Genomic DNA, 16,499 nt, shown 5'->3' with positions numbered 1-16,499 from the left:
CTCAGCTGATCCCATATTTGTTCTAACTAGGAGTATTAAGATGAGAGATTAATTTTAAGCTTTAAAAAACCCCACTCCTCTGAAAGAGGAGAGAACTAGTTGCAGCAGTCTCTTATATTACCTGGAGGGCTGAATGGTATAGACTGGTAGAATTCCTTCAAGACCAGCTTTCAAAGGCTCATTCTACTAGCATCCTTCTGTGATTGTCCGTGCAGCCTTCAATCTTTGTTCAGTACCTGCTATTGTGTTTTGTCTCAGAAACAGCCTAGCTATCACAAAGCACAGAATTATTTTATTTTAAGAAAATGCATTGAAGACAAAAATCCACCATAAACAAAAAGCAGTTTAAAGGAATTAAAAACTTCTCAGATACTACTATTAAGATCCCTATTTAACCAGTACTTTGTTCTGGTCTATGCATCTCAATCTCCTTCACTTTCGTTATTTGCTTGGCCTCTTGAATCAGAGCAAAAAAGTTAATGCTGTTTCCTTCAGCAAGTATTCCTGACTTGTGTATATGGCAAATAATTTATTTAAGCAAAGAGAAAAGAATCTACCACTAAAATAATCTTGGAACTCTCCATCTGTTATAGATAGTGTGTTTCTGTTTAAATAAACACTGGGAATGAACAATTTATTTTTCTTTTTACTTGCTAACCCAAACCCTGTGAATTTCATAATTATGGAAAAACCTACAGATGAGTAACTGTAATCCCAGAGACTCAACACAACATATATTTCCAAGTTGTCTGTAACGTTAGAGCCTAAGCACCAGCAAAAAAACAAAGATCAAATATCCTAAAGTGTTCTTGGTCAGAAGCATCCAGTATTTTAAATTTCATTCTAACACTTCAGAGTAGAATATAGAAAATTTGAAGGTCCTGCTTACATTTTCTTTCTAGGGTTGGAGAGCTAAAAGAGTCGGCAGCACAGTTAGGATCATCACTGTCTCATCTTCTGAACAGCTCCTTGATCAGTACCAGTTGCTTAGATCTTGGAAAAAGAATACATGTTCACCACCTAGCACAGCAGTCCAGGCCTCAATTCTGGGTCCTTTGGCACTATACCAAAATAAATTACATTCTTAATGAAACGCAGAAACCGATACAACTGCTAACACTGTCCTTAGATGTGGTCTATCCATCAAAGACCTGAAGAGAATAACTGAATACAGGTTAGGGCTAAGACCAGCTCTTCTCTTGAAATTGCAAACACGAAACCATTACATTACTGTAATTGACCTTATCTACCTGTACAGTGAAGCTAGCCTCTTCTTGGCAAGGATTTCCTTGTCTCCTTAATTACATCTGCCATTTTTTATGATCAGCAACAGGACCCATCAACAAATAGCAATCACTAGCCAAAGGCCAGGAAACAATCTAGGATCCACCACCAATGCAGGATGTACAGACAGGACTCAGGAGGACCTGGGGACTGGAACAGAGACAAACATATACCCACATCACATAGTTCAAGCCAAGCCTGGGTGCTGGGTCTGAGCTTAAATGGGCTTCTGGGCAGTGGGCAGAGGGTATGTGGGTGGGGTACCATCTGAGGGCACGCAGGGCAATCACAGCCTACAGGTGCCCACAGGGCCCTGACACATACATAATCATATGCATACATGTTCAAAGGGTTAGTTAGAGCTTAGAGTCAATAAAAAGCCATCCTTATGTCCTGGGTGTACTGTGTCTTATATTAGTACAGAGGGGAGTGGTTTAGGTTACATGCTCCAGAAATCTGGGAGAAAAAAAATTACTTTGCTCTCTCAGCTGACTGATTTTTTTCTCTGAGAAATGCAAGTCACTGTACAAACACACCTGCAGCAACAGGCAGGTTTCTGAGAGCACTGGAGCTCTTGAGCAGACCGACAGCCTTATTCCCACTGAAGGCAATGGCAGTTCTGCAACTTAGTGAAGGCAGAGTTTGACCAAGGAAGCCAGGAAAGGACCTGAAAGCCTTCCTAGGAGGATCTCCCTAACACTCCTAGCGTGCAGGTGTTGAGTGGCACTAGCTGTTAAAGCTGCATCATCTTAGACAACTGTGAGTCAACCTGGGGATATTAACCCAGGTTGAGTATGCTCCCATGAGACCCATGCTTCATGAATGGGGACCACCACCGCCTATGGCCTCTCTGGGAGAAGGACCTTCCTTGGGGAGCTGCAGCACTTCTGGAGGTGGTATCTTGGGGTCAGGCAATCCAGGCTCCGGTTTGAGGGGGTCCAGTTCGAGATCTGGGTCAAGACCACGGGGGACATGGACGAGCCCAGGCCTGGCTGTAACATGGCAGAGCTACAGCTCTGGCAGGGCCAAGTACTATGGCTTCAGCCAAAAGCAGCTCCTACAAGCAGAGGTCAGTCCTGGAGCCTCTCCCCTCAGCGGGACGGTCTGCCCCCACTACACCAGCTCTGAGCCAGCCCTGAGCCAGCCCTGAGCCCTGCAACCAGGAGGGGTCTGCTCTCAGTGCCTGGCAGTTGCATTAAAGAAACCATGGAAGAAAGTATCTCCCTCTGCCACCAAAGCACGTCTGGGATTCAGTCTCAAACACCCAAAGTGTCTTTGGAGCCAAATTCATGAATTTTTGGGGGTGTATTTTACCTGGTCCATTAAAAACAAGCATGACGCAGGAGCAACGACTGCTTTTTTTTTTTTTAATCTTTCCTTCTTTTACCTATTTCCTCTAAACAAGTATTATGCAATAAATGTTATTTACCTATGAATGCAATTTAGCAATTTCTTTCAAAACAGTTCCCAGGAGACTTCCTTTCTTTCAGCCTTGTAGGCCACTCCATGCAGAACAGAGGTGCAAGGAGATGGAGCCAGAGCAGAAAACGAACAAGAGCAGAAATGATGGCTGTCACATTCAATATCTGGTTAAGTAGAAGGATTGTTAAGCTGCCTCAATTCATTTACAATTTACTGTAGAAAATAAGTAGTCTTAAGACACTTATGAAGAAGGTCCAAAACAAGAAAGCTGAGTCGCAACAAGTATTAAGCTACCCCCAGCGTATTTTCAAACTTTATGGTCTCTTCAGGGTTGGGGCCAACAGGGACCTCTCCTGCCTTCTCTGTCTCAGCAAAGACATCCAGGCACTAAAACATCTTAAAACAATTTATTTTTCTTTAATCTTGTGATTCCTTTCTTTCAGCAATTGTGTATGGATATGCTGCTTAAGAAACACGAAATAATTTCCCCTTTTTGCTGTTCTACCTGTGTTTCTCCTGCCTTATGCTGTAACATTACTGCTTTACAGAGCTGCTGACCACTCCGAAGTCTGTGCACTTTAGCAAGTCAGCCCAAACTCGATTTTTATTCACACAGAGGAACTCAGATGAGCGTTATGAAGGGGAAAACAAAGGCTGGGTTGTGTGTTTAGGGTCTTTCTTCCTTTCCCTGCTCTATTCCTCTGTAAACAATGGCTGGGTGGTGGTTTGAAAAGGAAAGGGATGACTAAGGGTAATCATTGAGCTGGCTGTGGGTGCCCGAGCTCCTCAGAAAACTGAGATTTTGCTGACACCGTGTGGTCACCCTGATTTAGCCCGATTTTCTCCGTTCGGGAGGAACCATCGCAGGACACCAGGGAAAAGGGTCCCTCTGAGACGGATAAAAGAGGTCTTCACGCAAAACTACACATATGGACGTACCCTCAGTCAAACCCTAATCTTAACCCTAAGGCTAACCAGTCAAGCCCAACTGAGTTTTATTCGCATTTGGAGAGCAGGAGTGGCTGCTCTCAGTAGGTAGAGGCTCACCAGTTTTGCCCAGTTTCAGAACTCTCTGCTCTTCTGTGGTTTCTGATGGCTCTGCACTGGTACCCCAGTGTCATCTGTTAGAGGTGGACAAACAGTAGTGCTCAGGGCAGAAACAGCTACTTCGCAAAGAAGCAGCTTCAAACAGATCTCTTCAATTTCCTCCCATAGGATCAACAGTTGATTATGGTTTTAAGTGTTTAATACCATTCATATCTGAAATCACGGGAAGTGTTTTAAAATCGTGTCAGTAGGAGCAGCTCTCCAGGCACCACATGATACAGGGAACAGGCTTTAGGTGGTCTGAAACTGTTCTGACATGGTCCTTTGGTCACTAGGTGTCACAGACACCAACACCCTGGTAAGCCCATCTCTTCAAGAACATATACTAGCAGTGAAAAAGCCTCTGGAGTCTGTTATACTGAGCATGGCCAGAACACTCTGTAAATAGGGGATTTTTAAGGTTTCCTCTGGAGACTTACTGGAATTAAGTGGCAAAAACATTGAACTTCTTTCCAGAAATGCTAAAGCTTACCGCTTCTTAAACCTACCCCATAGCATCCCCCATGAAGCACAGACTGATTTGGCCCAGTGCAGGACTGGAATCCATAACATCCCAATACAGATCAGTGTGCTGGCAAATGAACCTGGCTGTCAGCCAGTAAACCCTGAGCTCACAAATACAGTGTGAAGCACAATGCTTTCTTTTTTATTTCCTTCAGAAGAGGACAATGTTATCCCACAGTGCCAGCAGACCAGGACAAATCATTCAGTACAGAAATGAGAATGTCCCAATGACATGGTGACCAGGTATAAGTTCTTCCTAGGGGCCCAGTGAGATCTGTGCATCTAAACAGTAAATACAGCCAAGGTCTTCAGTAAGCATGACTATTTCAGGCAAGGTGACCCACGGGAGTGAGATCTTTTTCTTGTCAGTTCATTTCCCCACAGACACTCACATTCAAAACAAAACCACCACAATCAGCACCTTCATTGCCAGTCAGAGGAGGAACAAAGACTAATTACCTGAACAAAGGCCAAACTGTTTGCTCCCATTATAAGCATGACATTGGAGAGAATCCCAAATGCATCCAGCAGTAACTTCACCTAGTTTGTTGGATATTACAGTTGCCTCTGGGGGACTATGTTCTGTTATTTTCAAGGGCTTCAACAATTGTTATTCTGAACACTCTTCCACACACATTCGAGCTGCCTAACACAGAGCAAAGATGTTCTCTATTCTCATTCCACCTTACATTGCTGAATTACAAAGAGAATGTCTCAACCAAATATGAATAGAAAAACTACTACTCTTGACTTTCTTGCAGTGGTAGACACCCTGTTCAATTTGCTAACAGTTTCAGGAATCTGCTTCTCTTGGCACTTCTGGCTCTCAAATCTTTTTCTTTTTTTTTAACTACTTCTAAATTAATCTGAATCCTTCAAGTAAAGGTCATTTCCTCTCTCTGTGTTATTGAAAGAAATTCAGTGAGAGCTATTTCTATAAACTCCATCTCCAAGTACTCTGCTAAGAAGGGCATGTGTTAAGAGTAATTTGCCTACACTAATGAAATTTCACATCAAGTATGGATAGATGATACCAAGTTGTGTGTAAGCCTCCCTAGGCCATAAACACCAATCCTGGAAAAAAATCCTCAGGAGAAAACAGACATTACAACGGCTCCTTTCAAAAAAAAACTTTCAGAACTTTTTCTCTGTAAATATTCCACAGCAAGCCACATCAGCAACCCAACTGCTTTTTTTCTTTCTTCCAGAAAACTCAAAACATTATGAGAATTAACTCCTAATTTAACTCCTAAAAGAACTTTTATGTCTTGTTTCAGCCCAGAGTGTGCTTGATGGCATTCTGAACTCTGGGAAACAGTCCATTAGGCATGAAACAACAACTGATCACTGCTTAGAGCAATAACATTTAACACCTGGCGATGATAAAAAAGAGAAACTACAAAACCGTATTAACTAATGCATGGATGTCAGGCTATTTAACATCTGAACTGCTTTATAGCACTCTAGAACTACAAGACCCACATTAAAAAGTATTCTCTTTTTCAATTATAGTTCCTATTTTGCATTTCTTTTGCTTTTTGCAAACATAGGTCTTTTTTCAATCCTTCTTATTACTATTTTATTTCACTTCACTCCTACTAACATATTTTTACAGAGACCTTGGGCTGCAACAGCCTTATATACTACCAGGTTGGTATTCCTGTATATTAGCTGTCATACTAACATTATTGTGCCTCCTGCACAGAGGTACTGACTATAAGGGATTGATACTGGCATATTTCTTTACAGTTCAATAACCTGGGTAGAAAATTGGCTTTCCACCAACTTAAATTAATCATCATTACAAAAGTCAGAGTGGTGTCTACTGTCCAAGCAGAAACTATTATACATTTCGCTTAGGCCATAAAATTCATCCTAGGTTGTTTTTTTTTTTTCTGTCACTGATGCTAGCTTTAGAAAATAAATGGAAGTCTGTCTTCTTCTAAAAAAAAAAAAAAAAGGAACTAAAGGTATATTCATAAAATGTGATATATACAGAATCATTTCTAATCTCAGATGAGCCAATCTATGCTGATTAAACTGAAGAGCCTATGTGATCTTGATAGAAATATCCAGTAGTCCCTGATCAGCTCAGTGGGGTATGTGATAAAAAAAAGATGACTCCAAACAAGTACATAAAAATGAAACCTATACAAACAAAATTCAATAGACAGGGGTTAAACTTTGGCTCTATCCATTTTTTAAAATTCTTAATTCCCTACAGAGCACACCATTTACTACTGCATCTAGGCCTGTTAAAATTATCCATAATCAAAACACCTAAATAACTATTGTCACAAAGCTTTCATGGTTTAAGGGTTACCTGCAGCAGATGATTAAATCACAATGAGCTGAAGTGAGGAGAAAGATCTTTTAATCATTTCAGTTTCTGTTTCATTTTTCTGTGTGACAGCATAATCTGTCTTTTCATGGTTGGTACACAAGTGTATGCACCCAACACTCCTGGGGCCACAATCTCTGCTATCAGAGGGAAAGGGAAGCATATCTCTCTGTCACAGTATTAATTGCAGGTCTGCAGCTATGTAACAAGATTGGGTGACTTCAGTTAGACTACTTCAGGTCCACAATAATGCGGCACTATCTAGTCTTCCCACATTCTACCTTGGATTACAACTACCTGAAAAAATATTATCTCCAGAAGAAACTCACTGGATGATTTCCTCCAAATTCACAACCCTGCTGCTAGCTCTCTCCTGGAGGCTGATGCTTTAAATCAATTCCTTTTTGCATATAATTTGCAGACAGCAATGTTGAATTTTATATTCTGCCTTTTATATTGCATGAAATCCAGAGCCTCATTCATTGTACTGCTAATATTAATTATCACAAGCTTAGAGGCTTGTAGGTATTTTTCCCAACAGCAAATTCCCATACTCTCTCTAGTTTGTATGCTTTTATATTTTCCCTTTCGTAATATATTATTTTACTTCCAGGCTTATTAGTCATTAATCTATTTTGGACTGCATTGTTCTGTATGAGCTCAGCTTCTGAAAGAGTCTTAATCATTCTCCGACTGCATTTTTCTCATTATTCTCTTTAACTTTCTATTCAGTAAAGACAGCAAATGCAAAAATTATGCTGTTCCATATCAGCATTCAGACCATTTGTATAAATAATGAGGTTTCAGGGTAGTGCTAAGCCTCATAATAGCCCATTAGTAGTCTCTCCAGAAAGAAATTTGCTTATAGTATAGCTGCTTTATATGTTTAAATCCAGTGAGTTATTTTGCCTCCACTTACACAGGTCAAAGGCTAAGACTGACATTTTCAAAAAGAAAACTGGTGAAAAGTCTTTTAATGAACAAACCCACCAATAGGAATGTCCGACTTCACTCACATCTGTGCTATCAATCGAGGCACCTCTTGGCTAAGATGCTGACTGGTGCCAGAAGGAACAGACAAAGTCCTTTACTTGTTCTTTGCAAAGAGACAACCTAAATCACTGACAATATATCAGCTTCAGGTATAATGTCATTTCCTGTTCTCTTTCTTCCCCTTTCTCACCCTCAACACAAGACCCAGATTTATTTCTCGCATATGGTCGGGGGTTTTTTTGGATAAAAGATTCCTTATTTTTCCAAGTTGGCTAGTTCTATTTTTCCATTTTGACAGAAAAACCAGTGGTTTCAAGAGCCTTTTTCCTTTCTTTGCAACTACCTTTTAAACCCTCAGTACCATACTTGAATATTCACCTTGCTATTCTTGTCCAAAATTTCTGAACAGAACAGGTTATCACCTACTAATTCCATCCCTGTGCCACATGGAAGATGTATAGGCCACGCTGTATGCATACTTCACTGTTACCATTCCATGCCACGGCTAGTGAAGTAACACAATATATGGAAATTAATAACACCAAAAAGAAAATGAACTACTGTCAGAAATCTTACAAACTTCTATATTATTGTCTCCTGAACATCATCTATGTGGAAGAATGTGCAGAAGTCTATATTTGAAACAACTTACAATGAGGAACAAGGCAGAATATAAATGCAACCTGTAACAAAGGAGAGCTCAGTCATAAACCTTGTGTCATCATACAGTAAGTCATCAAGTCGCGACTGTCCAGTCCTAACTTGTTAGCCAGCCTTCCTTTCGCATAAACGTTTCCAAGTAATTTCTGTCCCACATGCATATGAAAAATCTATTCTAATGAAGTAAAACCACAGAATGATCAATGTCTCCTCTTCCAGTCAAGAACAAAAACTTCTCTACCACAGAAAGAACAGATCTTTTATTTATTTTTATTAAAATGAGTAAAATAAGTTCCCTCTTCCTAAAGGAATTGCTGATGTAAATGTTAGGGTGAATAAAGTTGTTACCTAATAAACGAGCAATTCTCAAAGCTGTGAAAAGATCACAGTACATACCAAGGGTGGCAGGACACAAAATCATTGTCAGGGCCATGTTTCACAACATCCACAGCATAAGTCAAACACTTGCAAAGCATAAAGTTGCATTAGTACCACCAAAGCCAAATGAATTTGTGAGTGCTATACGCCGTTTTTCAGTTTTCCACTCCTGAGCTGTTAATGGAACATAATTGAGATCAAACTCTGCCTCTGTTTTCTGTAAGTTTAGAGTAGGTGGCAAAACTCCATGGTAACAGGACAGTGCAGTAAAAGCTGCTTCAATAGCTCCTGCAGCCCCCAAGAGATGTCCTGTTGCTCCTTTTGTTGAGGAAACTGCAATATTATGTGAATGATCTTTAAAAAGTCTCTTGATTGCTTGATTCTCAGCAGCATCTCCTAGAGGTGTAGAAGTTGCATGTGCATTGACATATGTTATGTCTTCAGGTTTGATCCCAGAATCTCTTATTGCTGCAGACATGCACCTAACGGAAAAAAAAAAAAACAAAAAAAACCCAAACAAAGCAGAATGCTGAATTTCCCATTGTATTTTTGTCACTAACACACATGTACAAACCATAAGCAAAAGTACAGGGTCTTTTAAAATGTTTATCAAATGCAAAAATCTGCATGACATACTTTACCAGAGATGTAAATGTCAAGAGATGGATACATCTAACTAAACGCACTAGCATCTTCATTTAGGAACTCGAGAAAGACAGTAGTGGTGAGGCCCACTATAAAATCAGACATGCTGCTAAAAATTCCACAGTTGGGAAAAATGCAAAGAGAAAGAAAGAAGATATAACAAACCATCTCTACAGACTACATTAATATATCAAAGACCTTTTTCAATGCAAAATTTGAAAACATTTCAGAGAGAAATAACTACCTGAAATTATTACAAAAATATAGGTTCCCTCTGTTTCTTTAGTGTAGCAATGCAGTAATGTAACATTCAGTACAGTGGTCAAAAAAATCCCCTTCCCATTCTAAGTGAAGATTCCCTAGTTTTTACCTTTTATTTCCCTAATTTTTACAGTATTAGGGAATTAGGAATAAAAATTGCTCTAGCAAACAAAAATATTGGGAAACGAAAGAAAAAATTTTGCAGTCATCCTCCTCGTGAGCTTCTTCTGCATGCTGTCCAGAGGCTAGATGTCCTTGCCCCTGAAGCAGCAGGGGGACTGCACAAATTCTTATATATAAAATGAAATTTACTGAAAGTGACACTCTTCAGCTCCGACACCAGATGTTCCATTCTGACTCCTGATGACCTGTGGACTGTGACTGCCTCTACAAAACACACTCTCTTATGAAAATCACAGAAAGATCGATACAGCTCTATACTGTGATTTTCTCACAGATTTCCCACAGAAAGAAGGGTATGAATCACACGTATCTCCTTGCACATACAGCTTAATGAACTATCTCTGAGCAAACCACCATTGACTCTTTTGAAATTTATGAAAAATAAGTACATAAAAAAGAAGCTCAAAAAAAAGACAGCACAGGCTGCTGGTCAAATTTAAATATCTCCAGTAGAGCCTTCTGCCCTCAGAAGCATCCAGCTTAGCTTAGGCTGGAGGCCAGTGACGGTCACTGTCACTACATAGTTTGTCAACGCTGAAGCAAAAAAGACCACTGATCAACTGTGAGGGAAACAGATACATTAATTTAGTTAAATATATCAGCTGCAAGGAACATATTTATTTAAGGAGGTAACAGATTAATTGTGTAGAACACTCTTTATAACCACACTTCTGAGCCTGGCTTTGCCTCTCCTTTCCTGCAGGTTTGTTCCAAGATATGTATTAGTCTCCAACTGAAGTAGTTATTAGAAGATGACAAAAAAATACATTCCCTTGAAATATTTTGACGTGGCAAATAAAATTCCCACAGAAACGTAAGAGAAGTGAATACATTTCAGATTTAATTCATACACCACTGCAGTAATGAAATACTGGTTTGAAGACTGTATTAAAATGTATTACCTCATCTCAGGGGTGGAAAGGCTCAGCATTTTGGAGATACCAAGATTAACTTTCAACTACTTCCCACTGTGAATTTAATTTATATGTTACTGCAATCATAAAATATACAAAAATTCTGTTACAATATATTGCCATATCATCTCAAGGGTAAACAAGTCTGAAAATCTGAGATAAGATACTCCTGATTACTCAACTCACACCTAAGTCTGCAGAACAATTAAATATGAGTCCAGTAGCATAGAGGGAAATCTGGTATATTACACTGCTTGAAAAATCTGTTAATCCAATAAAGATGCAAACACAGCTTTACAATACCATGCAGAAGTTTGATCTATTTGTGCAGTGATATATCGAATTTCATTATTAAATATTCACATACATCCAGAGTAACGCAAACTAAATCGTTACTGAAGATTCCAATGCCAGCAATAGCATTCAGCCCACACAAAGCTCACAAATAGTACATACACTTACATATGTCATTTAACTGACAATTTAATTAGGTCAATCATAAAGATTAGATTAGTATAATCTACTAGTGAACTGGTTTTGATGAGATTAACAATGATGAAGCTTTACCATCTCACTAGACAGTAATAAAGTGTATTTCTGCTATGCCACTCTACCAACATTCTTAGCTGCATCAGCATGAAGTATTTAAACATGATTGTAGCACTGGCATATGACCTAAATACTTTCCCTAGGAAGAGACAAAGTATTTTTGAAATAAGAATAGCCACAATTAACACTAATTAATGGGCGGTAATTATTCTTACAAACCAGATCCTCCAAGTATTCTACAGCTTTCATCACTTTAGATTTCTTTAGGAACGCTATTCTCTTTTCAGACCACAACAAATGATCTGCTTCTACAGTGAGGTCTGTCTTCTCTATGGACAAAGAGTGCAGGAGAACCTGAAAAGGTTCTATGGTACCACAAAAATCTTAAAAAAGAGGTTTCCGTCAAGACTTATTTGTACAAACAGCTGTAGGCACTAAACGCAAATTACTTTCACATTGCACAAGTTTTCATAACTCTGTGCAAAAAGGCTGATTCTAGCAAGAACTGGCCTTCACCTCGTTACTAAAAAGATAAAATTGTGGCAAAACCTTACCAGAAGATCTTTCATTTTTCAAAATAAGTTTTCAGGCCTTTGGAATATTAATTCAAGACTGAATAGCATTTCTCTAGGAAAAGTATACAATAACAGAAACACATGTACCCACCATAATTAACATATGAAGTAGCCATCATAATCAACATACAGTTCTTACCTGAATGCACCATCTCCCTCTGGATTAGGTGCTGTTATGTGGCAAGCATCACCAGACAGTCCATAACCTAAGACTTCTGCATAGATCCTAGCACCTCTTTGTGCCGCGTGTTCATACTCTTCCAAGACCAGCACAGCAGCACCCTCTCCCATTACAAACCCTTCTCTCTGCGAATCAAATGGTCGACACGCCATTTTAGGGCTTGAGTTAAAACTTGTGCTGAGGGCCCGAGCTCTGGCAAATCCAGCCAAGGACAAAGGACTAATGCAAGCCTCAGTCCCTCCAGCCAACATGACATCAGCATCACCAGCAGCAATGAATCTAAAGGAGTCTCCAACAGCATGTGCGCCTGTGGTACAAGCAGTTGACACAGCATGATTTGGCCCTTTCAGTTGGTATTTAATGCTGATCTGCCCTGCTGCCATATTGACTAAAATCTTTGGGACAAAGAATGGGCTGACCTTGTTGTAACCCTTTGTCTTAAATAAAGCAGCTGTATCAGAAATTTCTTCCAGCGGAACCATTCCCATCCCAATTGCCACTCCGGCACTTAAGCGGTCCTGTTCAGACTGGGGAGACCAGCCGGAGTCCTTCATGGCTAGCTCTGCTGCACTGATGGCCATCACAGTGGCAGAACTCATGGATTTGATCTCTGACTTTGACACAAAGCTTTCTTCACTGAACTGGCCCTCCTCGTTTCCTCTTGGCACACAAGCAGCAACTTTACATGGGATGCCTGCATATTCTTCCCCATCTAGCGATGCAATCCCACTGTCTCCTTGGAGAAGGCGCTTCCACACAAACTGAGTCCCCACACCAAGAGGAGACACCAACCCAATGCCTGTAACAACTACTCTCCTTCGACATGCAGGCAGTGACTTGCTGAAAGCTCTTGCGTGGTTTCGTAACCACAGATTTAAATTCAGATTCTGGAGATGAAGATTAGCAATCTTCAACAGATCCCACGAGCACTGTGAGAACATGGTGGAAAACAGTCACTTCAAGTACATTCTTGTAACTGAGGGAAAAAAAAAAGACACAAACACAACAATAAAGCAGCCAATGTGAACAACATTCCAAGTACGCTAAATTAATAACCTGCTTTTTACATTAAAGCCTATTTTCAACCCTCCAGGAAGGGAGGTAGCTTCCATGTCTGTAATCAGAAATAGTATGTGTTACGGCAGGCAGGGCATAGAAACATGTGCACTTTGTGAATGCCTCTAGTGGGCTCTTCTAGCTTAAGCTGCTACTATGACTTTGCACCACTGTGGATTGCGAGGCACACCAGTTTTGCTGCTAAACTCGCCCCAGGGCTTCAACCACCAGCTCACTGGAGGTATCAACAACGAGCATTAACAGCTTCATTCTTCTAAAGAAGGAAGCGTGTCTTCACTCAAAAGTGCATGTCCTACCATTATCATGTCAAGGATGTCATCATCTCAACCTTTATGTCAGGCAGCATGTCTAGAAAGCTCAGAACCAAAGGAATCAAGAAACTCTTCCTGGTTCTGCCACCAAGGCAATCACATATCTTGGACATGACTCCTCATCTTTCCACCTCCACCTACACTTTATCAGCCTTGGGGCATTCAGACTGCCAGGGGACAGAACCTCAAGTGCGTTTGAGCAAGATGTACCACACCACGACCTCCCTTGAAGTTGAATGTACACTGTGCGAGCCGTGTCAAGTGACGGCAGAAGGCTGCTGTAGAGCACAAGTACTTCAGGCGGGATGAGAGGACCATGCCAGGGATTAACGCCGCAGCACTGTGCCATAGCCCCTGTCTCTCGCCTTGCCTTGGCCACCGCCATGTTGGGAGCTGGTCTGACCGCAGGCCCCTGGCACGCCGCAGCAGGGCAGTGGCTGCAGCACAGCTCTGTCAACACCTGCGACACCAACTTCAACAGGGCACCTGCTTTTTGCTGCATAAAAAGGGCAACTTTGCATCGCCAGGTCTTTGGTAAAATACACGGAGCTGTACAGGCCCGTACGGGGCCGCGGGACTAACACACCCTGCCAGAACACACGGACCTGCTCTTGCCTGTGGCAGCACCAGTACACAGCAGTGTTATTAATGAATAGAACCTAGAAGTACCACTTACTAATGCAGACGGGTTTTATAAAGCACTCTGCTGTAAATCGTGACCCAAACTTGCCATTTGAATTTTTTGAGCCACTTAGCCTGGATTTTATAAGAAGAGGCTATATATATATATATATAAAATGTAACTGCAGAGGTCCTTAAAGCAGCATGTGCCTAACAGCCGCACACAGCTTTTAATAAAATGTGGTCAACCGCTATAAAATAGTTAGGAGGCCTTGTCTGACCCAAGCTGCGCGCACCGAGGAGCAAAACAAGCGGGGGACAACTTCTCCCCGGGAACAAGAGCTACCGGCCGCCACCGGGTGTTTGAAGGTCATTAACTACTCTTCATGGCGAAACCAGGAGTTTAAACCCTGACGGCACGGGACTCGCCCGCGCCACCTCCGCTTTCGGCCGCGGCCGCCGGGGCCGCCATGGCCCCCCCGCCCGGCGCCGCTAGGGGCAGCCTCTCCCGCGGCCCCGCCGGCGCGGGGAGCCCTTCCCCTCCCGGCAGGGGCCGGCGAGCCCCCGCCTCCCTCCGCCGTGCCCGCAGCGGTACCTCCGCCGGCCGCGCACCCCCCCGCTCCGCGATGGTTGGCTCTGCCTCCCTCTCGCGTTCCGACGGCGCGGGGCCGCACCACCCGGGAGACGAGGGGGTGGGGGGGGGCACGCGACGGCTTTGTAGCCGATCCCCGATGTCACGATTGGTGAGGAGCCGCGCGAGCGAATCGGTAACTCGGCGGTGGACTGCACGGCCCGGGGGCGCTGCTCGCTGCTGGCGCGGGAAGGGCGGCCGTGGCGCCCGGTCCGGCCCCGAGGCAGCCGGTGCGGGCGGGCAGCGAGCCCCTGGAGCGGGAAGAGGCAAAGGAATCACTTCCTCCCCCAAACCACGCGTTTGAAACACGTAAAGGAAGAGTTAAAAAAGCTAAAAAGGCCCAGACGAACCCACGGTCTCCGTGGAATAGCGCAGGAGGATAACGCTGAGGTCGTGAGGGAAACCTTGGCGTTTCCCATCGGTTTCCTTAATGCTGCGCGCGCACTGCAACACCTTTCGTCACCGAGCTGGTGGGAAGTGTCAACGCTCCGGCGGTGAACGGTACAGAGCCGTGCCGTTCAGGGCCGTCACGCAGCCCTGCCTGAGGAGCTCCACAGGGCCCTGCAGCCTCTTCCAGGGCCATGTTACATTCCCCCACAACTAACGCCTGAGCACAGTTCCTGCCTACGCTTTGTGCCCTTGCTCTGGTCCCAGTCCTCATCTGATCCCTGCTCTGCTATCTGCACCCCTCAGATCCCCATCCTCCTCACAAGCTCCCAACTTAGCTGTCACATTCCTGGTGGAAAAGGACCTGGTCGACAGCCGGCTGAACATGAGCCAGCAGTGTGCCCAGGTGGCCAAGGAAGCCAACAGCATCCTGGCCTGTATCAGGAACAGCATGGCCAGCAGGAGTAGGGAGGTGAACGTGCCCCTGTACTCAGCACTGGTGAGGCTGCACCTCAAATACTGTGTGCAGTTTTGGGCCCATCACTACAAGAAGGACATTGAGGTGCCGGAGCATGTCCAGAGAAGGGCAACAAAACTGGTGAAGGGTCTGGAGGACAGGTCTTATGAGGCACATCTGAGGGAACTGGGGCTGTTCAGCCTGGAGAAGAGGAGCCTGAGGGAAGACCTTATCACTCTCTACAACTACCTGAGGAGGTTGTAGCGAGGTGGGGGTCAGTCTCTTCCAAGTAACAAGCGATAGGGCAAGAGGAAATGGCCTCAAGTTGTGCCAGGGAAGGTTTAGACTGGACATTAGGAAAAATTTCTTCACGGAAAGGGTTGTCAAGCACTGGAACAGGCTGCCCAGGGAAGTGGTGGAGTCACCATCCCTGGAGGTGTTTAAAAGACGTGTAGATGTGGCGCTTAGGGACACGGTTTAGTGGTGGACTTGGCAGCGCTAGGTTAACAGTTGTACTCCATAATCTTAAGGGTCTTTTCCAACCTAAATGATTCTATGAAAGTGTGCTCCTCTACATGGATGCTGAAATACCGATAGAGAAGACAGAGATAAAGAAAGGTAAGTTGATCATTGACTTTACAGGAATGTTTTGAAAATACATGTACCAATATGCCAACAGCACCAATACACAAAAGTAAACCATTTGTTGTTGCTGCTTCCAGGTGCAGGAACCATAGAGCATGATCTGAACTGAGACCAAGCTGCTAGCTATGCCTGAGATGACATGTAGAAACAATTACATTTTTACTTAAGACAGACAGTGACACCGTACTTAAAATACAAGAGCTATCATGGCAAAGCATAAAATGAGTGCCAAGGTCTCATCAACAAAAAGCTGAAGCACCTACTGCAGGAAAAAAAAAAATCCAGATGCCAAAAAGGAGGAAATGCAATATTTAATAAACAAAAGATAAACACTTGTGGAGATATTTTTTTAAAAATGAAAAGCCTTTATTTA

General features: G+C 42.8%; 1 protein-coding gene across 1 annotated transcript; it reads right to left on the bottom strand.

Annotated features, from left to right (window-relative positions):
* Positions 1 to 8,701: 8,701 nt before the first annotated feature.
* Positions 8,702 to 14,639, bottom strand: OXSM (3-oxoacyl-ACP synthase, mitochondrial). The gene is made up of 3 exons (XM_086468258.1): positions 14,602 to 14,639; positions 11,956 to 12,973; positions 8,702 to 9,171 (listed from the first exon to the last, which is right to left on the bottom strand). Exons 2-3 carry the CDS (start codon positions 12,936 to 12,938, stop codon positions 8,769 to 8,771), a joined length of 1,386 nt encoding a protein of 461 aa, XP_086324384.1. The 5' UTR covers positions 12,939 to 12,973; positions 14,602 to 14,639; the 3' UTR covers positions 8,702 to 8,768.
* Positions 14,640 to 16,499: the final 1,860 nt, after the last annotated feature.

The sequence above is a fragment of the Leptosomus discolor genome, chromosome 7, assembly GCF_034619465.1.
Source record: "Leptosomus discolor isolate bLepDis1 chromosome 7, bLepDis1.hap2, whole genome shotgun sequence".
Taxonomy (NCBI): Eukaryota; Metazoa; Chordata; class Aves; order Leptosomiformes; family Leptosomidae; genus Leptosomus; species Leptosomus discolor.
The sequence above is the reverse complement of the archived record's forward strand: the minus strand, read 5'-3'. Positions and strand labels throughout refer to the sequence as shown.

What these genes read in the sequence shown, in the direction of transcription:
- OXSM (XM_086468258.1), bottom strand. Translation starts at nt 12,938, where the DNA reads ATGTTCTCACAGTGCTCGTGGGATCTGTTGAAGATTGCTAATCTTCAT. An exon ending in GAGGGAGATGGTGCATTCAG is followed by an intron (nt 9,172 to 11,955) that starts GTAAGAACTGTA and finishes TTTTTCCGTTAG; the next exon opens with GTGCATGTCTGCAGCAATAA.